This window comes from Muscardinus avellanarius (genome assembly GCF_963383645.1).
Source record: "Muscardinus avellanarius genome assembly, chromosome: 9".
Classification (NCBI taxonomy): Eukaryota; Metazoa; Chordata; class Mammalia; order Rodentia; family Gliridae; genus Muscardinus; species Muscardinus avellanarius.
In genome coordinates this window covers 48,620,618-48,647,933 of record NC_137795.1, presented here as the reverse complement: position 1 = coordinate 48,647,933, position 27,316 = coordinate 48,620,618, and the positions used below count along the sequence as shown (strand labels likewise).

The following is a 27,316-nucleotide window of genomic DNA, read 5'->3' as shown; positions in this document are numbered from 1 at the left end:
TGATCCTCCTGTCTCCAGCTCCCAAGCGCGGGGATTACAAGCTTGCGCCACCACGCCCGGCTGGTCTGACCTTGTTTAAAAAAAAATTAAAATAAAATATGTCTAGTGGTATAGCTCAGAGGTAGAATTCCCCTGGGTAAATCCCTAGTACCACACAAAAAATAAAAAGAATATATTTGGTCCTTGCAGGAGATAGAATATTACATTGAAAATTCATTTGCTATAGGAGAGAGGGAAGAGGAAGAAGGCACTTAGCACTGACTCTTCAGTGTCACTCTCTTCCTTATTTCTAACTCTCAGTTTCTCCTTGAACTAAAATACTGGCTGGCTGAAAACTGGGATCATTTACCAGGAAAAATTGTGTCTCAAATTAGGACTACCTTAACTATATTTTTTTCACCCTGACCTAAAGATATCTATTCAATTCCCGTAACTTGAAAAGAAATATTAGGTAAAAACAAGCTTCCCTCATCCAATGATCCCCCACAACATACATACACCTTTGTGTCATTCTAAGAAAGGTAATAAAACCTTACATGTGGATTTGTGGTTGGTTGGTGTATATAAAAGCTATTGATTTCTCTAAATTGATTTTTATATCCACTTACTCTGCTGAATTTATCAGCTCTAGAAGTCTTCCAATTGAATTTTTTTGTCTTCTATGTATATAATCATGTCATCTTTCAGTTATTCTTTCTCAATTTGTATCCCTTTGATTTCCTCCTCTTGCCTTATTGTTTGGCTAGAATTTCAAGTACTGTATTGAATAGGAGTGGTGATGGTGTATATCCTTGTCTTTTCCTAATTTTAAACTTTGTTTTCCCCCCACTTAGTATAATGTTGGGTTTGGGTTTGTTATATATTGCCTTTAAGATATTGAGGTAAGTGAGATTAGCTAGTCTCAAAAAGTCAAGGATGATATATTTTTCTCATTTGTGGAAGCTAGAAAGAAAATAGGAAAGAAAAGGGAGGGACTCCATGATAAAAATGAGTGAGACCAGTAGAATACTGAACAGGGATGGGAGAGGGAGGAGGGGAAGAGAAGAAGGAAGCTTGAGGGAGAAAACAGAACATGTATGCTCTGTTCACATATATAGGTATCACTCCCAGTCTCACTAATGTGTACAGGGTAGGAGGGAAACACACCAAGTGAGGTGTATATGCATAAATGTTTCACTCTGGATCTCACTGTGGTGCATCATTATAATGCACCAGTAAAATCATTCATCTTTTACTATTAGGATCACCTAGTCCTCGGAGATCTGCTAAGAGGAGAAATTGTGAGAGGTTTTGGCTTTCCTTAACTTTGTTATTGCTTATCTGTGACTGCATTCGAGGTAGACTTCTTGGTAAATGCTACATGTTTACTAAATATATCAATACACAATAAACAAAATATGTCAATGATCTTTAATGGTCTCGACTATCAAGGATACTTATCAGGTTTTGGAATAAATGTTTAGAGATTATTTATTCAGGTTACTGTAGATAAAGAGATTATTTTTATCTCTATAAAGATATCTAAGCATAGACTTCTAGGTTTCTGATATTGTTTACATTTTCATGAAAGTGAAGGCACAGTTATAAGGGAAATACAAAACTGGGATTCTTAGCTTTTTATTCTGATATCAAAGCAAAACCTTTTATTTCCCACCTATAGTTCTATCTACTCAAGTAAGAACAATTATACTTATGATTTTCCTTCCTCCCAGATTCTTCCTCTGGATGTCTAAAAGCCTCAACTCATGAAGGTGCCATCGATGTTTATGTCAGCCAGCTGGGGACAGTGGAACTGAGATCTCACAAAGGTTAGCCAGCTGGGATGTTCTATTTTGACAGTTGGTGTAACAGTTTATGGGACACTTAGGAAACAGATGATCTAATTACCTATACTAAGAGTTACTTTAAGAAACTTTCTTCTGATAGAATCTGATTTTAAGACTGGTGTCCCATCTCTCTAGACCAATAAATTTTACAACTTTTGGAACAGATGGCCACGAATACTCTCTTTCTCTCTGTAGTGCAAAATACATAATATTTGATTGTCTATCATTGTAAAATTTTTAGTGTTACTGAATGGGTCCTTCAGTTTTGTCCTGTGTCTGAAATAGAATATTCTTTGGAAGGAAAATGTTCCCATAAATTGAAAGTTTTCCTACCCATCTAGAAGAGGACTTCCTGAGTTCAAAGTGTGACCCTGAAATACAAGTATCACCAGAAAGGTTCTGTAAAGCAATTGCTGATTTAGTCTCATGAAATATCTAGACTTATGATGTGTCTCTCTATATAATTTAATTTCTCATGCATATTCCAAGAATGCAAGAATAAGTAATTTGTTCTAAGAGTTTAAATCTTATATGAAAAACGGCATACTTTTATTCATCTGAAAGCTAAGTATGAGCTTATGTGTGTCTGTGTGCACGTGTGTACACATGTGCATGGTGACAAGTGACTGAGGATTAGCTACAGGGGCCCAAGTGGCCTGGGTGCAGAAAGTTAAGACCTATGCTTCTGTATAAAAATAAATAAATAAATAAATAATAATAATAATAATAATAATAATAATAATAATGATAATGAAGTCTAGAAGTTCTTGTCTGTTGACCAGAACAGAGCTACAGATAAAATGAGCTAAGTCTTTCCTTACAAAGACTGGTTGTTTGTTGTTAGTACTGTCTTTGCCGTGCTCACTCAGTTTTTATTCAACAAGGCTTTCTTGCCAAAGTGAAACTATAAAACACAGAGGTCTGAAGCTGCGGTCACTGCTGACACACAGGTGTGATTGCTCAAGGTCATACTTTTCTTTAACTTAGACATGATCATGTCCTCACTAAACTAGGAAGGGCGTCAGTAATGCTCCCAGGGTAGATTGTAAATGCCTTGTAAGTCACGTCATCACACACTTAAGAAGACCCAAGGAGAGAAATCATAAACATTATTCTAAATAGTAACAGAGTAAAAATAGTAGAAAACAAAGGGTTTTTTGTTGGGGACAGTTTTGGGGGTTGAACTCAGAAGCATTCTACATTCATACTACACCTCTAGCCCTTTTTACTTTTTGTTTTGAAACAAGGTTTTGCTCATTACTGAGGCTGGCCTCAACTGCTTTCCTCTTGTCTCAGCCTCCCAGGTACTGGGATTACAGGCATATACCATTGTGCCTAGCTCATTTAAACTATCTTATTTTTTAATCTCATTTGTTTTGAAGTAATGGGGATGGAACTCAGGGGCATTCTACTTCCAAGCAACACCCCCATTCCTCTCTTTTATTCTTTATTTTGAAATAGGGTCTCACTGAGTTGCAAAGGGCCTCCCTAAGTAGCTGAGGCTGTCCTCAAATCATGATCCTCCTGTCTCAGCCTCTCAAATTCTGGGATTACAAGGGTGCCCCACCATGCCCGGCATTAAACTATATATTTTACTATAAGTTAGAGTATCAGTCCGACAGCCTATTGTAATATGTTACACATTTTTATTAGAATTATAATTTTGTTTTTTCTCACCATGTTACTGGCAAAAGCTTAAAGATAACTGAAAACAAATTATCTTACTTCCAATCTCGTAAGTCTCAAAATATTTGGGAATAGTAACTTTGAGCAGTAGAAAGTTATTCAGGATCCTGTTGCTTAATGGGTAATAAAGATATCTGGACTCGATTCTAGCTCTGCCACTGGAGTCTCTTAGGGTCACTGCCATTTTACCCTGTAAAAAATAAAAATGTTATAAATGCTTGTTTTCTTTCTCCTTGTGAAAGTGAATAAGGTGACCATATTCATTCCGAAAGGCAGTGTTTGGGCTTGAGAGTCAGCTCTGCATTTTAGTACTCACTTTTTCTCTGAGTGTGTTGTCCTTGGGCAAAATGACTAATCTTCACATAGGTGTGCCTTCAGTAGATGGCACTGTTAGTATTAATTGACTTTGGATTTTTAAGGGATAATGTTAATGTCAATAACCATGTAGAAGTTTATGAAGTGAAAATAGGTTGACAATATAACAAGAGCTCTGCTGTCTGAAAAAAATAGTGTTAATGATAGGACATGTCTGTTTTGGAGTCGGCCTGTAAATGGAATCAACAGTATGTTCTATTTTGTGTCTGCCTTCTGATCAGCATGTTCTTAAAATTCATCCATGTTATATCAATATTTCAATTATTTTTATTGCTTGAATTATTTCAGTGCCTGAGTACACATGTTCCTTTATAAGCTGAAGACCATTTAGGCGTTAGATATTATAAATAAAGCTTCAAAAACACTTTGTACATTAAAAAATGCTTTTAAGGCATGAGAATTTATTCACGGGGCAGTTTTGAGTTTTGATCTTGGTGATTTTTTTTTTTTTTTTTTTTTGCGGTACTGGGGATGGAACCCAGGGGCATTCTACCTCTGAGCTATACCCCCAGCTCACTGAGTTGCAAGGGGTCTCACTACGTAGCTGAGGCTGGCTGTGAACCACAATCCTCCGGTCTCAGCCTCCCAAATGCTAGAACTACAAGCATGCACCACCACACCTGGTTTGGTGATTTCATTGGCATGAAGCTTTTTGTACAGGAAAACTTAATATTGTAATGAAGCAATAGCTCACAAGTTATATACAGCCTTACTTCAATCAAAATTTTAGTAGCATTTTTTTAATAGATTTTTTTGGTGAAGCTGGAGAATTAACCCAAGGACACTTTACATTCTACCTCTGAGCTACACTCCCAATACCATTTTATTTTTTTAATTTTGAAACAGGGTCTCATTAGTTTGAAGGTATTGTTAAGTGCTGAGGCTGGCCAAGAATCTGCAATCCTCCTGTCTCCAGCCTCTTAACAAAACTTTTTATGTTGACTTTAAACTTTATGTGGAAATGCAAATAAATGTGAATAAACACATGTTCAAAATAAAGATTTGCGATCTTGAGATAGGCAAATATTTTTCTTGTAGAGAACACAAATGCACTAGGTATAAAAATATATCAGTATAAAGGATTCTCAGAAGAATGGGAATGAACTTACCATTTGATCCAGCAATACCACTTCTGGGTATCTACCCAAAGAAATGGAAACCAAACTACCAAACTAATGCATGTATATCTATGTTCCCAGTTGCAAAATTCACAATTGCCAAACTATGGGGAAAAAAAAATTTTTTAAATACAGATGTAGAGGGAGGTGGGGCTAGAACTGTTTGATTGCTTAAGATTCTTAAAGATGTAACAGACTTAAGATCATGTTATTCATGTAAAATTGGGAAAAGTTCATAAAATTATCACATTTGCTATATTTAGAGATATAAACTTCTAGAAAAGAGAGTTTTTAAATCAGCGAATTTCTTTTTTTGAAAACATTTTTGAAGCTAAGCACAGTGGCACATGCCTGTAATCCTAGTACTCAGGAGGCTGAGACAGGAGCATTACAGGTTCAAGGCTACTGCAGTGTTAACTTAGTGGTAACTTAGACCCTGTTTCAAAATAAAAAAATTAAAAGGGCTGAGGGTGTAGCTCAGAAGCAGAACACTCCCGAGTTCAGTCCACAGTGCCACATAACATACAAAATAAAATGGGCTGGGATATAACTCAATGACAGAACACCTCTGGATTTGATCCCCAGTACTTAAGAAAAAAGTATGTTTGTTAGGAAACATATGTATCCTCTCCTCATCCTGAAATTTTTCAGGGTTGTTTTCATTTTCTTTCTTCCTAAAGTCCCCATATCTGTTGTTAGGGGGAATCTCTTTTTAGTGTTTACATTTCAGCCCTGGAATGCAATTTATTTCTTAATAAACCAGATAGAGTGATGTGCTTTGTTTCTTAGGGTTTTTTTTTTGGGGGGGGGGAGTGGGGGTTGTGTTTAGCTTTTTTGAGGAATAAATATGAGAGTTTATCAGTCTTACCCCAAGCTTTCAGCTCTAGTCAGGAAGACTGAGAAGACAGGAAGTGACCTATGGCAGCATCAGCTGACATGAAACAGGCCAGAGAGCTCTGCCCTTGAATGCGCATTCTAAAAGGCGTCTTGGCAGCATTTGCCACGATTTCCTGAATGCTTGTCGGTAGAAACAAGGCTGATGCTTTATAGCAGGGGACTCTCCACCTACTTTACTTGATGAGGAACAGAGAAAGAAATATACAAAATAGGTATGTGCTGGTAAATGTGTACTACCACCTGTATAATTGTTTTGAAAAATGGCCCCACAGCTAAGAGAGTACTTTTTCTGATTTACTCCTTTAGAAGCTTGAATCATCACTAGATTGTACTGAAAATAAATTTGAATGTCAGCCGGGCGTGGTGGTGCACGCTTGTAATCCCAGCATTCGTGAGGCTAAGACAGGAGGATCATGGTTCTCGGACAGCCTCAGCTACTTAGTGAGGCCCTCTGCAACTCAGTGAGACCTGGTTTCAAAATAAAAAAAAATAGGGCTGGGGGTGTAGCTCAGAGGTAGATGCCCCTGGGTTTAATTCCCAGTACTCAATCAAAGTATCTGAGGTGTTACATATCTATATCTATATGGATATGTGTGGTGTGTGTGTGTGTGTTTGTATTCTGATACTTTTATTTCTTTGCAGTAATAAGCTCTCCTTTAAACTTATTGCAGGCTCTGTTATTGTCAAGGTCCCATCTTCTCTTCAGTCTCATTTACACTTATCAGGGAAAGAGGTTGATGTGAACCCAGAAGTCCATGTTCAGGAAATGGCCGAAGCTCGTAAAGATGATGGTGTAATCATTACTGGTAAGGAGGCTGCACGTCCACATATAGGTAGAAGCATGGTACAGTTAACTACAGTTTTTGGTCTTTTTATTCTTTTCCATAGTCACATTCTAGTGCTTGACACTTTTTCTTCTTTATCTTAAAACAGGGTCTTGCTAAGTTGCTGATAGTCTCAAACCTGCAATCCTGTGTCAGCCTCCCAAGTCCTGGGATTACTGACGTGCGCCACCATGCCTGACTTGATATATGTATCTAAAAACAAAAATGATCATCCTCATGCTTTCCTTCTCCTCCTCTCTTCCCCATTCTTTAAAATTTTCTCCGTCTCTCAAGTGTGTGTAGATCAGACGCTGTTAGAAGGTAGGGATGCAAAGGAAATACAAAGCACAGAGAAAATACATTTGGCCCGGACTCTGCAGTGAGCTTACACTCAGCAAACAAGTAAATTGGCCCTCAGCAAATTTTGGTTGAAGGAAAAAGTGAATGAATGCTCTGCTGTTTGTGAGCATATCTTACCCAATGGCCCTTAACTTCTTGAACCAATACACTACAGACTAAAGAGTATTTCCTATTTACAGTGCAAGAATCCAGACCGGCCAACAGATTTCCTTCTGTAGAGTAGCAAAGGATACGCTACGAGCTTGGGCCCCACGCGGATCTGAGTGTTGTCTCTGATGTTAGGCAGATCCGTTAGAGTGATGCTGCGGAGGGCCCCAGTGCCAAGAGCAGCCATCGCTCTTAGATCTGTTTGAACAGGTGATGCCATTTAAAAGAAACTCTTATAGTTTATTTTGATTCTTAAAACTGGTATCCCGTAGCCCACATGCCTTTATTTATCAAGCAGATGAAATGACTTAAGAGATGTAGAAAATCAGAGCATATTGCTTTTTCTCTGTAGAGATTTCTAACCTAAAACCTAGTTTTGTAAATAATGGGCAGCTTCAGTTGTTATTATAAGCAGCTGAGCTCAGCTCATCTGGACCTTCCTCAGAGATCCTGTGAGACATAGAAAGAGAAATACTACCCTTGCTGCTAAGAGGTCTGGATTATATCTTTAGCATGACTTACTGTGGATAATTTCTGCAATCAGCCAGCCCAGTAAACTTAAGTCCCTTAGGCTCAAGCTCCCGAGGGCTTTGATGTGTCACCCTATAATTTCATTTGACTTCTTGCCCCATGGTTTGCCTTGCTGCTGCTGTCACTGATAAATAACTCTCAGCTGTGTAATTCTTACCATAATTTACGAGTATTATGTGCTATTCTGAGACCAAAGAGAAAACCTCGGACTTTCTTGGGCAGAAATATTTACCTACTAAAAAACTATGCACAGTGTGTATCCTCCGGAGTGTATTCTCTACTCTTCATAAGAACCTTGGTTCTCAGTTTTGTGCTCTGCCCATAAATGGCAAACTCAACAGGTTGTGAATGGCTTAGGCAACATAATTCTAAAAAGTTGACTTCTCTTTTGGATGTTAGACTTGGTGCATCAATTTAGATATGAAACCAGACTGTGCTATATCAAACCATTCTTCAAGCTCAGAAATGTATGTGGAAAAATGGTCTTTTGTGTTAAAACTTCACAATTTAAATGTTTAAGTAGTATCAGAGGTAAAGTGTGCTGCAGTCAGAGGACCAGTGTTCATCACTATCTGTATAGCAGGGAATCTAGCACTACACTACTGGGTTTATTTCATTTCAGCCAAACTGGAAATAGAAAACATAAAATACGTGTTTATTTAGATCAAAATAAGCCAATAAGTTGGAAGAGAGTTCTTGGCTTATCTTTAGGCCAGATAATTACACATATATTGGTATTATGATTTACAATGGATAAACTGGTTCATGGGTTAGAAAAGATAGTGAAATGGGACTAAGCCAAAAAAGAGCTACTTTTAAAATAAAGGAGCAGTAGCCGGGCGTGGTGGCGCACACTTATAATCCCCGCGCTTGGGATGCAGAGACAGGAGAATTGCGCAGGTTCGAAGCCAGCTGCGCGCACTGGCTTAGGAGACCCTGTTTCCAAATAAAAATGTAAAAATAGGTCTGGGAGTGTAGCCCAGAGGTAGAAGGGTTTCCAGGAACCCCAGTACCCCCCCCAAAAAAAAATAGGAACAGTGTTTTCTCTCAGAATGTGTGTGTGAAGGGGAGGGGTGTGTGTGTGTGTGTGTGTGTGTGTGTGTGTGTGTGTGTAATACTAGGGATTGAACCCAGAGGTATTCTACTTCTGAGCTACACCTCCTAACCCTAGTTTTTTATTTTGAAACAAGGACTCACTAAAATGTGAAGAGCCTTGTTGCTGAAGCTGGCTGCTCTGCACATCTGTCTCAGCCTCCCAAGTACTGGGATTATAAGCATGCACCACGACACCCTGCTAAAGTATAAGATGCTGAGAATATCATGTATAATGAGACATCTACTTTGAATCTAATGTTCAAAAAAAAAAAAGAAAAGAAAAAAGTCCCTCAGGTTTTATGTCTATTATCTGGAGACTATTTGTAAAGACCAGATAGTAAATGTGTTAGACTAGAGTTGGCAGATCACCTATGATCTCTCACACATTTTTTTTATATAGCCCTTTAAAGATATAAAAGTTATTTTTCGCTTTCAGGTCATACAAAAACCAGGCCCCTGGCCAGATTTGGCCTGTGGGCTAAGGTATACTGACTCCTACTCTAGAGATTGAGTTCAGGTCCAGTCTTAGAGCATTATGAATTCTGTGATGCCTGTGGGGTTTTTAAATTGTTTGTTTTGTATATGTTTTGCTTATCCAAGGAATATTGAATCTCTGCCAAATCCTTATGCTGAGTGAACTTTCCTCAGGCTGAAGATTTATCCATATAAAGCTTTTATGCACACTTGATTTATGGCACATAAAACTTTAATTGTGGAAAATTAAAAAGAACAAGGCAACCATAGAAGATACACAGTGGCAATTATACAAAAGATCTTTTGCATGACTACCTGTGAGGAAAATGCATATTAAAACCAGAATGAGATATTACTACATACTTCCTGGAAAAGCTAAAATAAAAAATCCTGATAATAACCAAAGGCTGACAGAGATGCAGAGAAGCTGGTTCTTTCCTACATTGGTGTTAGGAATGTAAAATGGCACAGCCACTCAGGCTGGCAGTTTCTTTAAAAACTGAACATGAAACTACCAGATGACCTATAGTTATATCCCTGGATATTTATCCTGGAGAAACAAAGCTTATGGTCATAACTTGATTCATTAATAGCAAAAGCTGGAAATGACATAAAATCCTTCTATAGGCGAATGGTTATACAAGTCATGGTATGGCCATATAAGTTGCCAGTTAAAGGAACAATTTTTTATATACACAACTTGAATAGAACTTAAAGATATCATTCAGAGTGGGGGGGCAGATTTCAAGCTGTTAAAGTGATTATTTTGTATAACATCTTTTTTTCTTCTACTTGAAATTTAACCCAGAGATATTTTACCCTCAAGCTGAACCCAAGCCCTTTTTTATTTTTTGTTTTGGAACAGGGTCTTGCTAGGTTGCTGAGAATCTTGTTAAATTGCTGAGGCTGGCCTCAAACCTGTGATGCTTCTGTTTCAGCCTCCGAAATACTGGGATTATAGGTGTGCACTACCATGCCTGGCTTGTATGACATTCTTGAGAGGACAAAAAGTTATAGAACTAGAGGATAGCCAAGTGGTTACTAAAGGTTAGTGAAGGAGAGGGAGGGTATAACTTTAAAAAAAGACCCCATTTTATATTTATGTGTGTGTGTGTGTGTGTGTGTGTGTGTGTACTTATTTATTTATTGCAGTACTGGGAATTTTTTTAAGTCTCATGAGACATCTATTTTTTTTTTTTTTTTGGTGGTACTGGGGTTCCTGGAATCCCTTCTACCTCCGGTCTACACTCCCAGACCTGTTTTATACATTTTTTTATTTTTGGAAACAGGGTCTCTTAAGCCAGCGGGGCTGGCTTCGAACCAGCGTGATCCTCCTGCCTCCTCCTCCCAAGCGCAGGGATTACAAGCATGCGCCACCACGCCCGGCCCAGCAGTACTGGGAATTGAACCTAGGAACATTCTATCTCCAAGCTACATCCCAGCCCTATTTTTTATTCTTTATTTTGAAACAGGGTCTCACTAAGTTGCCGAGGGCCTCACAAGTTGTTAGGCTGCTCGAGAACCTGTGATCCATCCTCTCGTCTCAGCCTTTTAAGTAGTGGGATTACAAACATGCACCACCACGCCCAGCTTGGGATGTCATAATTTAAAATGACTTTCTTTGTGATAATAGATTAGTTTTGTGTCTTGATTATAATAATGGCTATATGAATCTACATATGTGATAAGATATCATAAACGTATAGACAAAAACATACCAAAAAAAAAAAAAAAAAGAAAGCCGGGCATGGTGGCGCACACTTGTAATCCCAGTACTTGGAGGCTAAGACAGTAGAAAAACAAGTTCTCAGCAAGCCTCAGCTATTTAGTGAGACCCTGTTTCAAAATAAATAATAAAATAGAGCTGGAGGTATAGCTTAGAGGTAGAATGGCCCTGGGTTTCATCCCCAGTACCACACATACACACACAAAAAAAAGAATGCATACAAAAAGTGGTGAAATCCAAATGGGCTCTGTAGTCTCACATTGTTCTTTGCCAACCAGTCCCTGGTTTTGATAACACACTATAGTTAAGTAAGATGTCACCACTGGGAGAACTGGCTGATGAGTGCACAAGACCTCTGTGTACTATTTTTGCCATTTCTTATGAGTCTGTTTCCAAATCATAAGTTTAAAAGGAAAGTTGGAGAGGAAGGGAAGGAGAAAGAGCAGAGACGGGAGGAGAGTAAAAGAAGGAAAACAGTGAACCCTAGTCAAGGTGAGTCACCCTCCCACCTGAAACAGTGACAACAGATTTTCCAAAGCAGACAAAATATATGAAACAGTATGCGAAACAAATGAGATAAACCCAGATTTCTCCCTTGAGGGAGTCCCCAAGTTACGTCCAGGGAGTGGGAACTGTAACTGGAAGAATTCCGACGTAAAGAGACTTAGAGGCCACAGAGACCCAAACAACTCGACTTCACAGAACAAAGCACCAGAGCCTGGTGCTCACACGGGTCTATAAATAATGCCTGTTCCATCTACAGACCCATAACAAAATTTCCAACTCTTGGAGCTTTGGGTAGAACACGTAGTAGGGGCAACAGATAGTCACAGAGAGAGCAGTACTTCAGAGCTGCCCAGCAATTCACGAAAACAAGAATTGAAAGGCTTAAATGGTTTCCAAGTAACTTCATTCTTGAACAAAGCTCAAGATTTATGTGGACATAAAAGTATTTAACACCCCAAAGAGTAAAACTCACAATGTCTGGCATGCATACACAGGTTATCAGACATTCAAAGAGCAAAGAAACATGACACAAAGAAGAAAATTAAAACCAACTCAGAACTAACACACATATTAGAACTATGAAGGAAAATAAGTTAGTTATAAATATATTCAACATGTTAAAAATTAAGATATCAAGGTTATAAAGAAGACCCAAACTACATTTTTAGAAATGAAAATTATAATGCTTGAAGTAAAAATGCAATAGATGGGATTAGACATTGCAGAAGAAAAGATTTCAGGGAAGAATCTATATAAGCTTATTTCTTAAGTAGAATGGATTAATTGTATTCTTGCCCAATGCCTAGAGTACTGTTAAATTTGTTACTATTCCAGGTGTTTGAGAAAAAAATAAGTAGATCTTATCAAATCTAGCTTGAAAATATTTTCTTATGAGTAAAGACTTTTGTCGAAATATCTTTAGGTTGTTGTTTGTTTTTTTTTTTTTTCAGGTCTGGGGATGGAACCCAGGGGCATTCGACCTCTGAGCTACACCCCCAGCCCCATTTTTTATTCTTTATTTTTGAAACCGGGTTTCACTGAGTTGCAGAGGGCCTCACAAAGTAGCTGAGGCTGTCCGCGAACCGCGATCCTCCGGTCTCAGCCTCCCGAATGCTGGGATTACAAGCCTGCGCCACCATGCCCAGCTCCTTAGGTTGTATTTTTATTGAGTAAAGACTATAAATAGTTAATGTTAACAAAATTAAAATATTTGGTTATTGAATTGTTTATGTTGTTAGAGGTTTTTATGAAATGTATGTGTTAAAAATGGAAGTTCAGAGTAATTATTTTCATGTTGCTTAAGTATATAGTTTATTTCCCTAGCCAGTGAGGTAGATACGCTTTGTTGAAGGCATTGATTTATCTCTTTACATCTTTTGAACCTCACTTAAATATTTTTTGATAGTGTGTGGTTAGCAACATTCCCAGTTAGAATCCTCCAACTCTGTTGAACTAAAGTTTAATCTGCTGCAAATAAGGCAGCAACAGAAATATCTCTCTGAACCAAATGTAAACATCCCAATCCAGGGATAGAAGTGGGAGTGAGGAGGAGGGAAGAAGTTTTCCTTACTAAGAAGGGGTGTGTGTGTGTGTGTGTGTGTGTTACTGGGTTACTGAGGATTGAACCCAGGAACATTCTACCTCTGAGCTACACCCCAGCTCTGTTTTAAATTTGAGACAGGATCTCACTAAGTTGCAGAGGGCCTCTAAGTTGCTGAGTGTGGCGACTAAACCTCCTACCTCAGCCTTTTTAATACTATTTTTAAAAAAGAGCTGAGCAGCCGGGTGTGGTGGCACACGCTTGTAATGCCAACATTCGGGAGGCTGAGACCAGACAGCCTCAGCTACTTAGCAAGGCCCTTTAGCAACTCAGTGAGACCCTGTTTCAAAAAATAAAGACTAAAAAATAGTGCTGGGGTATAGCACGGAGGTACAGTGCCCCTGGGTTATAGCCCCAGTATCATTAAAAAAAAAAGGGGGGGGGGCTAAGCATGGTGGCACATGCCTGTAGTCCCAGTACTTGAGAGAGGCCGAGACAGGAAGAATGCAGTTTTGAGGATAGCCTTAGCAATTTAGGGATACCCTCTACAACTTATTGATACCCTGTTTCAAAATAAAAAATAAAATAGGGCTGGGGATATAATTCTGAATTAGAATCCCCCTGGGTTCAAACCCTAGTATCAAAAAGTAAATAAATGAATAAACAAAAAAAATAATTAGGGTGCATTTATTCGAATCACCCCTCCATGCCAGTCTGGTATGGAGCTGCACCTATCCTCTGTATTTCTATCTTTTAATAAACTTCTTTAAATCTTCAGAAAAAAATAATAATTAAATTCTACAGAGCCTTATTTTTGTCCATAGCTAGTGCTGATTAGATCAGGTGAGTTGTGTCTGAGCAGAAAGAACTTGGAGGTTTACATATTTAGGTAGATCCGGGGTAGGGATTCGGAGAACAAATGGCAGAGTTAAACACGTGTCCTAAGAAACTCTTTCTCCCACTTACTGGAAGCCACTCTGGGTAGGGATAAGGTAGTCATTTTCCCAATTCTTGGTCAAAGAAATTGTCTCATTTTCTCTGGCAAAGGGCCATAAATGAGGAACAAGGTTTTGGAATCAAGTTTGAATATGTGTTGCAAGACTTTTGTAAGAAGGATTTATGAACTTTACAAATTAGAATGGAGTCTCCACAGATTCAAGCTAAAGCACAGAGAACTTTTAGTCCTTTGTTGGCAAGGTCGAAGGAGCTATCTTCAAGCAGCGTAAGTGGAATTTCATAAGCTGTCTTGCTTTGGAATATTATTGCTCAGCTGAAATCACTTGTGTGCTTGTTGTGTTACCAGCAGAAGTCTGGGCTTGGCCTCTCCTGCTGTAGGAGAAATGGGTAGATGGGCTTCTTCCTCCATAAGCAAAAACATGCATTTCTTACTGAGGCGGTGATAAATTATATATTAAGCAAAACATTCCAGATATTTAGGAAAGCCTTCCTGTTGTTGATTGCCTTATTATTGGTGCTAGATATTAAACAACAACAAAATGTTGAGGATTTCTAGTTTTTCATGTTCAATTGAATTACTAGAAAAAGAAATTCTGTATTTTAGAAAATCCATTGGGTATAAGATACCCCAACATCCTGACCTATCAGTACAGCAGAGGCTCACAAAGGAGCAGCTTAAAAATGATAGCACTGAACCCCATGGATGAAGAAAGTGGGCAGGAAAGGGGAATCTTTTAATACAGGTTTCCTAAGTGGAGTAAGAGAGTGTTTTAAGCAGTTTAGCAAAGATGAGAAGTGGGGTTGTTATATTGAAAACACAGCAAGAGAAGTAGAAGGGGAAATGCCAGAGGAACTCATTGAATACTCAGCTGTGTCCTGGGAAAGATGTGATGAGTTCCAGGACTCTGCGCTGATCCTGGCTCAGAGGGAAGGGCAGAGAGGCAAGAATTCAGACAGGTGCATCAGAAAAGCACTTGACACAAAGATCCTATGGTCCAAGCACCTTTCATCAGCTGAGAATGCCTCCTGGTACTACCAAAGGAAAAAGCTATCCTGAAAAAGAGGGTCCTCTCTGATGTGTGTGCTTGAATTGGACAAGGGAGGCGTTTATAATGAACTCCAAGGATATGTACACAATTCTTCGTTCAATTTTTCTGGTTTCTTAAGCACAGAACTGCTAAGCTTCTAAGGAGATGTAACACCTCAATTACCTTGATTAACAGAGAAAGCTAGAACAGAGATGGGAAACGATGAGGCAAGCTCTGTGACTGCCGCAGCCTACACCATGAGAGCTCCCAGGATGCAGGGAAGAGGGGCACGCAGGAGGAGCCCAGCAGACCCCTGGGGATCAGGAGACTGAGGTGGGGCAGAGAGATCAAGGGTGTCCTGAGGATGAGCACCCAGCAAGTGCTGATCAGTGTGCCTGTGAGGAAACTGCCGAGTACAAGCTACATCATCATGCTGAGAGAGAGAGAAAAGATAGAGAGTATATACTATATGATACCTTCTGTATAAAATTTTGGAAAATGCACCTAATCCATAGGACACAAAGCAGATCAGTGATCACTGAGGATGGGTTGAGGAGGGACAGCAGGTGGCAGGAAAGATGTGTGTTGTCACTTTTCTGTTACTACAACAAATACCCAAAGTCCATCAACTTTAGAGAGAAAAAGGTCATTTGGCTCAGGGCATGAACAGTTGGTTCCACTGCTTTCCGGCTTGTGACAAAGCAGCTCATGCTGGCGGGGAGTGTGTGCTAGAGCAGAGCTGTTCACCTGGCTGTGAAGCCAAAAAGAGAGGCTGAGGAAGGCCAGGCCCCGCCCCCTTCAGTGGCCCACCCCCAGTAGCCAGGAGACCTCCCTCCAGGCCCCGCCTCTTAAAGGTTCTCTGCCGCCTGCGACAGTGCCAAGCTAGGAACTTCGCTTTTAAAACACAGGCCTGTGGGCTATATTCCAGATCCCAAGTACAGCAGAGGGATATGAGTGAAAGATTGCAAGAGTGCGCGGACACCTTAGTGAGTCATAGATATGTTCTTTATCTTGAATGAGACGGTTTCACAGGTTTTTACATATGGCAAAACATATTGCACTCTATATTTCAAATACATGTAGTTTATTTTGTCAGTTATACTTCAGTAAAGCTTTTTTTTTTTCAAGCCTACTTAAAAAATAATACAGAACATCGAGTAGCTTCCTCTCAGAGTAATTCGGAGGAAATGACAGGCCACATAACCCCTTTGCAGCTCTTTCCCGGCTCAAATTAGCTTTATTAAGAATTTTGGAGGACTTCCGGGAAGATGGCGACCGAGAAAAGCGGGGCTTAAGAGTCCCGCTAACAACCAATCTCCATTACCACAAAAAGAGCGCCTTTCATAGCCAGAAAACACCATCACCAGAAAAACAAAAAAACCACCAGGCTCCAGAGAGAAAGCGGACTGAGAACAGAGCTCAGGGCCACAGAGGAGACACACGCGCCCGAGGACGCGGCAGCAGCGCCATACTGCCGGCGGCAGCGGCGAACTCAGCGGACGGCTACAGCAAGCCGAGGTGAGCCGATGCGGAACAGCCAGGCGGGATCTTTCGGCGCAGACAGCATTTAAAGCTCCCAGTGGCTGAGCTCAGCACACGCTGCAGGGATTCAGAGTGGAAATCAAAACCAGAGAAGAAAAAATACGCCAGCCTCATGGCCGAGGGCGTGGCAGAGGCGCCATATTGCCACCGGCGGCGGCAGCAGCAGTGAATTCACCGAGTCCAGTACAGCTACATCTACGTACTCAAGAACAGTGAGTCAAATTGCGGGCCACAGAGGAGAAATCCCAATATTGTGCCTCCTGGGACTTGACCCAGTGAGGGAGTGGTGGTGGCAGAGATATCACACCATAGGAGAGCGTGCAACCTGGCACCCCCCATAGTTTAAAGCAGCCTCTATCGACTCCCTGGGTCGGAGACTCTGTGATACAACCCAGTAAAGGAGTAGTAGGGTCTGAGATAATATAGACTCGAGATCCAGAGCACCTTAAGTGAAGCCATAGTGACCCAAGGGAAGAACCCAGAGAAGGCACAAACCTCCGAAATCATGGGAAAGAGGAATAACACTGAAGTAATGAATGTGCACAACCCCACAACATCAGAACCTGATAAAACAGAAAATCAGAGATTTCTAGAAGATCAAATCAGGAAAATAACTGTAGAAATAATAGAGGTGCTTCGAAAAGAACTCAGAGAGAGCCAAAAAGAGATAAAGGATGCAATTAATGAAGTAAAGGCCTCAATTCAAAGCACAAACAACCGATTAGACCACATGGAGAACAGAATCTCGCTCTTAGAAGATGAGCAATCCAAAAATGAATGCATAGTTTCTAATCTAGAAAAAGATATCCAACAGCAGGAATCTGACATTGAAGAAATATGGGCCCATCTTAAGAGAGCTAACCTAAGAATAATTGGAATAGAGGAGGGAAAAGAAAGTGATACCAAAGGGATCAACAATCTCTTCAAGGAAGTAATAGCAGAAAATTTTCCAAATATAGAGCAAGAGGTTGATACACAGATCCAGGAAACTTATAGAACTCCCTTTAGACAGGATCCGAGAAGAGGATCCCCACGCCATATAATTGTCAAAATGACCAATGTGGAAGCCAAGCAGAGAATCTTAAAGGCAACAAAAACAAAGGGCCAAGTGACATTCAGAGGCAAACCAATTAGAATCACTCCAGACTTCCCAAACCAAGTCATGAGAGCCAGAAGGGCTTGGAGTAACATATTCCAAACTCTGAAAGAAAACAACTTCCAGCCAAAAATTTCCTACCCAGCAAAACTTTCTATCAAATTAGATGGAGAAATAAGAAGCTTCCATGACAAACAGAAACTGAAGGAATTTATGTCTTCAAAACCAGCGCTAGAGAAAATACTCAAAGAGATTAACTACAAAGAAGAAATAGGTAACACTCACCAGAACCAGAGAAACAAGAGTTTCCATCCAACAGACAACTAAGATTGGTTATCTGTGGAGATTCATTATTTATGTTAGTCTTTTACCTATCTCTAAGTTGTATTGTTTGCCTTTATTGTTGTTAATTTTTAGGATTTCTAGTTGGAATATTAATATACCTTCAGATATAGCATTTGGAAATATTTTATCCAATTCTATTAGTAACTTTTAACTCTGTTTACATTGTCTTTGGATATACAATATTTTCTTTTATTTTTTAGGGAGTTTGTATATTCTTCTGTTGCCTGTGCCATTGAAATCATATCCAAGAAATCACTGCCAATTTCAATGTTGTGAGGTTTTATGACCCAGATTTTCTCCTAAAAGTTTATAGTCTTAAGATTTATATTTAGGTCTTTTATCTAGTTTGAGTTAATACTTGTATGTGGGATTAGGTAAGGGTCCAATTTTATTCTTTTCCATGTAATTATTATTTTTCAACAATATTTAGTTAAAAGATTATTATAATTTCCACCACCAAATGTTCGTGGAAACCTTGTCAAAAATAACTTGACAATATAGGGAAGAAATTAGCTCTAGGCTTGTATTTAACTCCAATGGTTTATATATCTGCCTTTAGAATAGTACTACACTGTTTCAATTATTGTAGCTTTATATGGTTTGAAATCAGAAAATATACATCTTCTAGCTTTGTTTTTGCTTCGAGATTGTTTTGGGTATCTAGAGTCCATATTCCATATCAGGATAGATTTTTTTCTGAAAAATAAATATATGATAGTTTCACCTAAAAAAAGAAAAAAATATTCTCTGGTAAGAAAGAAAGCAAAAAGAAATATTGAAATGTTATCTTTAAGTCATCAAAAGCTTGGTATCAGACAAATGAAACTGTTATGTGAGATTATCATTTTTAATTTTGGATAAATTGCTATAATACTAGATGTCAACCACTAAGCCAAGCATGGGAGGGAGGGATGGGGAGAGAATGGGGTGGGGATCGGGTGGGGGCTGACTGGGCGATGTGTGCATGTATGTCTACAAAAGTTTGTATCCCACTATGATGTATGAATACAGTGCACCAATAAAATAAAATAAAAAAAAAAGAATTTTGGCATTCTAAGGTATTTCTGGGCTTTGGAGATGTATTAGTAGGATCCGTGTGGATGTATTGCTCTTATTTCTTAAGATATAACTGTGTGCAATTCTGTATTATTCTGTATTTTAGGATTCATGAATCAGGCAAGCAAACATGAAAAATGGATCGTTGCTGCTGCCCCAAAAGGCACTGTAAGTTTTAGAAGTCAAAGCTGGTTTCAGTCCCTGAAACTGCAGGACTAAGAATGGTGAAGGTTATATCTATGATTTTAACAATGATTAGCAAATCTGTGACTACAAAAACTATAATTGACACTGTATAAATATTGAAAATAATACCATTGGGAAAGAATATCTGGTCAACTATTTTAGAGAAGCTTTTAAAAATTTTGTACAAGCTATTATATTTATCTTTTATTGCTTTGTAACACATTATAATTAATCCTCTCTTATTTGGGGGAAATATGTTCTAAAATCCCCAGTGGATGCCTGAAATCATGAACAGTACCAAATCATATACATAATGTTTTTTCCTATAAATACATATACAAATTTAGTGCCTTTTCCATCTTAGCCAAGCATTTGTGCCTCGTGGCCATAAATTTATAATTCAATTTGCAACAATAAAGCTAGCACATATTTTTTTCTTTATTCACAAGTTCACAGACAAAGCAATCATTCTTACTATAGAATGATTGTATCTTAGCATACTTTTTTTTTCTTCCCTTATTGAGATCTTTTACCTTTTCATTTAAAGGAAGCACTTTGCTTCTTCTCTTTGGCATATCCAAATGGCCAGCATCCTTACTTTTGTGCTTTGGTGTCATAATTAAGCAATATATAGGCTGCTTGAACACAAATCTGTGACAATATTGTGACAGTCAATCTGATAACTGAATTACTGAGTGATAACAGGCAGGCAGCGTATACAGCTTGGACATGCTGAACAAAGGGAGGAGCCATCCTTAGATGGACAGACTAAGACACCATTTCATCATGCCACTAAGAACAGTACGCAGTTTAAAACTTACAAATGATTTATTTTTGGACTTTTCATCAACTGCAAGTAGCAAACCAGAGAAAGCAAGACCTTGGGTAAGGGGACAGTTTCACCACTATTTTAGCAGCTTAACAGAATACTTACGAGCTCCCACTTCCCACCAGCTCCCGAAGCTGGGTCAGAGCCCAGCTTTGCTAGGTTCTCTGCTCAGTGAACACAACCCTGGAATCAAGGTGTTGGCCAGGCTCGGTTCTCATCTGGAAGCTCTGGGAGAAATCTGCTTCCAAATTCATTCAGGTTATAGCCAAAATCAAGTTCTTTATAACTAGATGAAATCGCCATTTTTTTTTTCTGGCTGTTAACTAACAGTCATGCTAAGCTCTAGAGCACCCACATCCTTTCTCATGTGGACCCCTTCATCTTCAAGCCAGCACTGACACTGTGAGTCCTTCTCTTGCTTTGAATTTCTGACTTCTTTGTAAGTTGAAGAAGTCTCTGCTTTTAAAGGACCCACTTGACAGAGTCAGGTCCAGCCAGCATAATCTGTATTTTTCCCTTTGTAATATGATCCTGGGAGAGATACCGCGTCATAGTCACGGTTTCCACTTCCACTCACAGTGAAGAAATTATAAAAGGGGACCAGTCATGGAGCGTAGTTATCTTAGAAGTCTTTGTACTATAGCTCTCATGTGAGGGTGTTTATTAAGTATCACTTGTGGCATCATTGTAATTTTAAGTTGTGAATAAAGAAAAACTTTTAAGTGTGAAGCAGTTGCTACTGATTCTTAATATCTTTTGTGTAATTTAAGATATATCTGTTAAAGGAAAGAAAAAGTTATTTTATTGCTTGATGTATGAATTTCGCTTTTATAATGGTAAACTATATGAAGTTGTTTTATGATCTCCATTTCTTTACAACTTTTGGAACATTTAAATTATGCACTACTGAATAGACCTATTTATTAGATTATATTTTTATGATTAGGATAAATCATAAAAATACTGACTTTTAAATAAACAGTTACAAGCACTGTGCTTTATAATAGTCTCCTTTTGTTAATATTTTATTTCTTTAATTCTGGTTTTGTTTCTAACTTCTTATTTATGAAATAAAGTCAGCTTTATGGGATAACTCAGTGTCTTTCAGTTCACTCTTATGAAATCAGAATTTGTACAAGCTTGAGTGATACTCGCATGCTGGTATATTCGAAGTAGTCATGGTGTGTATTGAACTGCTAAGCACAGAAAACTGAGGCAGTGAGGCAGTTTTTATAATCGTTTTTCACCCTCATGCAATTACGTAAACATTTCCATTATTAAAAATAAATCTGATGATATTAGCCAATAACAGCAAGAAAGGTCACGAGGAGAACTTCAATCAACTCTACCCCAAATTATTACTGGAATTATATAGATGGTGCCCTTGCCTAGCTCACTTTTAAAACACCTACTCCTTTTCCTTCATTTCCTTCATTAATAAGGAAAAAATATTAATTGCATTTTATCTCCCCAGAATGACTGAATGGATCTCCTTTTCTTGTTGAAAAGAGAATGTCCCTCAGTTCTGGAACAAGCTTTGACCTTGAAGCAGCCTGCTGAGTTTCTAGAGAACATAGCAGGGTGTTTTTCCCTAGCCTGGTCTTCCTAGTGCAGGCGTTACTCCTTGAGAAAGCAGCTGTCTCTCTAGTAGTGTGCACGAGACACTTAGGGGTCACACTTCTGAAGCTAACTTTCATGCAGCTGCCAGAAGTTTTAACAAGTCTCATTCTCACCATAGTCTTTGTAAGTCTCTTGGATCAGGTCTTGAAACTTGCTACTTGACTGATTCCCTTGCTGTCCCTCCCAGGAATCTTTCCATTGCTTATTTTTAAAATGCTTTCAAAAAGAGGGAGGAAAATTATGTAAAGCATTCATCTAATACCAAGTAGCCTCTAAGAATCCTTTGTATAGCTTTTTAAGACTTTTCAAAATGACTTTCCTATTCTTCATCTTAACTTTTTAATCTTTATTTCAAGCTTATGGTAAACAAGAAGACAGGGTAAAATCCATTTAAGACATTAAGTAATTAAGGAAATAGGAAATTAAAAGACTATTCTAATAGCACTGACACAGCCTTGTGTGGCAGTCAGAACAGAGCTGTGCTTTCTCCTGGGCTCCGTCAACTTTTCCCCTGCTATGTGTTGGAATTAATCCAGGGTTAATTTTTAATTTGTATTTAGTTCTCTTTTGTTGTTAAATTTGTAGAAACAACAAAAAGCCCTTTTTCCTTTTAAAATGTGTATTATGTATATTTATGTCTTTTATAATGAAGCTTTTATATATTTTATAATAAGGATCCTAAAGTAAAGTAATTGCCCTGGCTCAAACTTTTACTTTAATATATATGGCCATCTTTGCTTTTTTTTTTTTTTTTTTTTCCTGTCTGTAGAGAAACTTCTAAATTCCTTGTCAAAAAAAAAAAAAAAAAGTCACATCTCTCAGGGTTGTTTCCTATGACTATGAATTTAGATAATCTTATAAAAGCTATTGGTTTAATTAAATTAGGTGTAGGGATCATGATTATTTGTGTATAAGAACTAGTGTATTTAGATATATTTGTAGTTGGAATAAGAATCAGAAGATGATTTGTTTTTTACATTGTTACTGAGATCCAGTTGGTAAAAATATTTGTGCCAAATAAAGAGAGGTTACCAGGTTCTAGGTTTTTTTGTTTTTTCCAACTGAGGCTGAGAGTCATACTGTTTCTTCGTCACTAATGTATGCCAACTCTTTCATTAGCAAATCTGAGAGTTCTTTAAGTGGATTTATATCCTGGTCCTTTCCAAGAGGCTTGCCATCGCAATCGTAGCCAAACCAAGGTGGAGGGTCATTAGGGCTATATTCCTGCTGCTGAACGACAGATGACATCTTGTGAGCTGCCTCCCTATAATAACAATAATTGCCATTAGCTAGTTGCAGAAGTAAGCTCTAGTGTGCAGTTTTCAAACTAGACTTGATTTGGAGTTGGAGAACTCACTGTCACAAGTTGAATTCACTTCAGCACCCTCTGGCCTTGCTGAGAGCAAACGTGTGGTTAACTATGCTGATAACCAGGCTAGAAAAGGCATCTTTAAGTCCCTATTTTCAAAACCCTCCTGCTCCCTGCCTCTCAACTAGTAGAGCTCTGGACACACATACAGCAGTTCAGAGTTGTTCATTTGATTCAGTGCAACTGACATTGACTGCAGTACGAAAGTACTTATAGACAGCAGTGGTCTTGGCCTAGAATATAAGAGGATGTTTGTTTTAGAGAGTAAATGATTTAGCTGGGTGTGGTGGCACATGCCTGTAACTCCAGTACTTGGGAAGCTGACACAGGAGGATTACAGGTTTGAGGATAACCTCAGCAACATAGCAAGGCTCTCAAAAACTTAATGAGATCCTGTTTCAAAACAAATATAAATAATTGTAAATAAAAAAGGCTTGGTGTAACTCAAAGGTAACATGCCCTGGGTTCAGTCCTCAGAAAAGGATTTGCAAGTAGTCGAACAAATTATATGTTACCTGTAGCTTCAGAAGAGCAACAGTTTTTGAGAGTTCTGGATACCTGGTGTTACTATTTGGATTTTAAAATGTCCTTTAGACCTCATGAGTAGTCTAGGCAGCCATGTTCATTGGTAGGGCTTGGTTGTTGAGGAAAGTTCCTTTGGGGCATGGCAGGAGACCGTGTTTTCTCAGCTGGCTGCTGCAGTTTCCTGCTTCTCTCTTCCATGCTGCCAAGAGTTGACACAAGCTGTCACCCTCTCTCTCTGCTCCCTGCCATGATGACCTAAGGTTCTGTAGCCATGGCTCCTGCTTGGATGGACCCCAAAAATGGACTATAACTGAAATCTCCAGAACCATGAGCAAATCAGTCTTTCTTCCTCTGAGTTGCGGTCATCACATATTTTGGTCACAACAGTGAGAATTCTGATTAAAAACAGCTGCTATGACCTCATAAGTACTCTTACTGCTAAGTTTATGTATACATATTGAATCATAAGTTCCTCAACTACAAGTCAGGGTAAATATTGGTAACTGTGATGTAAAAACAATAATTAAATAATGGGGGCTTAAGACTATCACAAGAAAAATAAAGTTGCTGACATTGATTCTTTCATGTAGACAGAAAAATAGAGAGTGAATAGAGACACTACTCATTCCATACACTGTGATGAGACAGAATTTAAATAAACTGCATATTGAGTCACAGCCATGGGCAAAGTACCCATTTCTTAAGTTGGCTTATTTCCTGACTTGTCCTTGCTTACCCTAGCACTTAGTGGTAAGCTCTGATCTCCATTCCACACACAGGCACTTTTACTGAAGTTAAACATTAGTGGGTCTCCCTTGCCACTGGAACTGGGCTGACAGACTAGGGCAACAGGATCTTATCTTGGGCCTCCCTCACTCTATTCTCAAATACAGGATGTTAAAGTTTCCTCCAATCTACAGTGTCTCTAGGGCTTGTTTTAGTCCCAAATGTATTTTATCCCTAATGCAAGGGAGATCCTTAAAATCTGAATCTGGGATGATTTTTAAGGGGATTTGAATGCTAGTGTAGACTGTCTCCTACTCTGTCTTTCCCTACCACTTTAGGAAATCCTTAACCAATGAACTAGCTGTCTTTGCCACCTTACCAGGACCTTTGGCATCTTCACATGCCCTTAAAAATTCTTTTTCATAGCATCCTGGGAGCCCTACAGACCCCGGGGTTGGTAGAGTTGACAGCTAAGTCTTATGCCAAGAGTTCTCTTCCCAAAGATCTGCAGCTAATTTGCACATTGATCAAAAGTTTATTCGTCTTCTGGTTCAAAAGGGGTAGCAGAACAGATTTCTTTGCTTCACAAAGCTGTTGCAGTATTTTCAGATTCTGTTGAGTGTGGGGGAATTTGTACATTAAACCATTTGTTCTGAAGGCTACAATCAGATCTGGGGGTAGAGGTTTACCAGGGATTGAATCCAGAGGTATTCTACCTCTGAGCTACATCCCCAGTCCTGATTGTTTGTCTGTTTGTTTAGAAACAGTGTCTCACTAAGTTGCTGAACTGGTCTTGAACCTTCAATCCTCCTGTCTCATCCCCCCAAGTACTGGGATTACAGGCATGCTCCAACCAGCACAGGCATTCTTGTGTCTGGCTATAATTGGATTTATAAGGGCTATATCATATAATGTTTTCATGTTAAAAATAGATTTAAAATCATTGAACCTCTTCCCAAGTTAAAAAACAAATCAAAACAAAGAAATCTCCTCAAGGTTCCTTTTCACCCATACAAGACAAAGTGCCAGTAATTGAGAGAACCACCTTGGCCCAGCAAGACTAACTGTGAAGTGTGTGTGTAGATAGGGAGGGGCGTGGTACTGGGGATTGAACCCAGGGGCATTCTCCTCTGAGCTACACCCTCAGTCCTATTTTATTTTTGTTTTGAAACAAGGTCTTGTAAAGTTAGAGAGTCTCATTATTAGCTGAGGCTCTTCTCAAACCTGTGCTCCTCCTGACTTAGCTTCCCAACCAAGTACTGAAATTACAGGCATGCACCACCATGCCCGGCTTCAACTGTGCTTTTTTAGAGTGAACACAGACAAAGAATTAGAGGTTGTTTCTGGTTTTGAAGGGTCCTTGTACATTTTCCATTCTACCTGAGTATTTAGGTGGAAAAGGAAGCTGTTCTACAGCACTAGAGCTGTCCTGCATGCAGCCAGGCCTTACCACCTTTGGTAATCAACATGTGGCAGCCCAGGTATCTCAGGAGCCCCAGGGTGACAAGCAAGAACCTCTCTGACGTGTTAGACATAAAGACAGATGTTCCTGGGGCCTCCCTGTTCCAGACATTGAAACTCTCTAAGCCATTCTGCCATGAGGACTGTCCTTATCCACTGCCAGACAAAGTGCTCCAGGCCTTTTTCCTGCAGGAGCTGAGCAGGGACAGATCTTCCAAGCCAACTAAAAGATGTGGTCTGGCCTCTCTGACAAAAAGATGCATAGACTGAGCCAGCCTCCTTCTAGTCATTAGGGCAAAATCTCTATCTACTTCTTGCTGATATAGACAATCAGGCTTTGTGGTAGAAGACCAGATAGGCCTTCCTGTGCTGGGGATTAATCCCAGCGACGGTCTACCTATGAGTTAAATCCCAGCCCTATTTATTATTATTATTATTTGTTGTTTTGAAACCAGGTTGTTATAGGTTGCTGAGAGTCTCACTAAGTTGCTGAGGCTAGTCTTGAACCTATGATCCTCTTATCTCAGCCTCCCAAGTATTGGAATTACAGACATGAACTACCACACCTGGCCTGTTACTTTCTTACCCAGTCTTCATTGGTTACCTTCCTCTTATAGGCCCAGGACCAATGGGAGTGCCTGCTTTATAAGTAATCTTACCCCTCCTTTCCCTTCTCTTCCCTTACTTCCCTTCCCTTCTCTCCCCTTCCTTCCCTTCCTCTTCCTTTCCCTTCTCCTCCCTCTCTTTCTCCTTCTTCATCTTCCCCTTCCCCTTTTCTGCCCATACAGCCTTGGACCAGAAACCATTTATGCTCTCAAGCCTCAAGTGACCAGAGCTATGGTTCAGATCCTGCCCTTCACAAAGAATGTTCCTTTGTGAAATCTGAATGTGTGGACCACATTAATCACTTTATACTTTGATAATGTTAATTCTATTAACTTTAATTTCCATTAATTTTTCCAGCCTGCAGAAAAGAGCTTGACTTTCAGGGAATGGTCAAGAATCCTCATTTTGAGATTTTCACAAATTACTTCATCAGGTCAATTGAAATACACATTGTTTGCTCTCAGCCAGTAGAGGGGGGGGAGGGGGAAACTTTATTGTGAGCTTATTTAAGCAGATTATTTTCTTAACCCCTAGGGGAAATTAACAAATGGACTATATTTTGAGGAAATTAGGAAGAGCTAGATGTAAACTGCAAGGGACAGAGTTAAGCAACTTGGGCACCTGCTTGGTCAAGAAAGAGGAGGTACTTAAGTACTTCACAGTAGAAGAACTACTGAGAAAGGGATATAAAACTACAAAGACCACTTTTGAAGAGAATTTCCCATGATTCAATTCAAAATGTTAGCTTCACTTAATCACAATAAATGAATAGATAATATGAAACTTAACGCTGAAAGCCACACTGTATTACCAATGCCATAGCCACATATTACATTTTATTAGAAAGTAGTTCTTCGTAACTCA

General features: G+C 39.1%; 2 protein-coding genes across 2 annotated transcripts in view; one reads left to right on the top strand and one right to left on the bottom strand.

The window, feature by feature from the left end:
• Positions 1-19,349, top strand: part of FAM185A (family with sequence similarity 185 member A) — a gene marked incomplete at both ends in the record, with an annotated part of 45,641 nt that extends 26,292 nt beyond the window's left edge. The window contains 3 exons of the mRNA XM_080701188.1: positions 1,713-1,808; positions 6,574-6,708; positions 19,237-19,349. Of these exons, the coding sequence (XP_080557314.1) occupies positions 1,713-1,808; positions 6,574-6,708; positions 19,237-19,349 (344 nt within the window). The remainder of the gene's footprint in view (positions 1-1,712; positions 1,809-6,573; positions 6,709-19,236) is intronic.
• Positions 19,350-22,839: 3,490 nt separating this feature from the next.
• The window catches only part of FBXL13 (F-box and leucine rich repeat protein 13), a gene marked incomplete at both ends in the record, with an annotated part of 242,481 nt that continues 238,004 nt past the window's right edge, over positions 22,840-27,316 (bottom strand). Inside the window, one exon of the mRNA XM_080701187.1 lies at positions 22,840-23,029. Coding sequence (XP_080557313.1) covers positions 22,840-23,029 — 190 coding nt within the window. The remainder of the gene's footprint in view (positions 23,030-27,316) is intronic.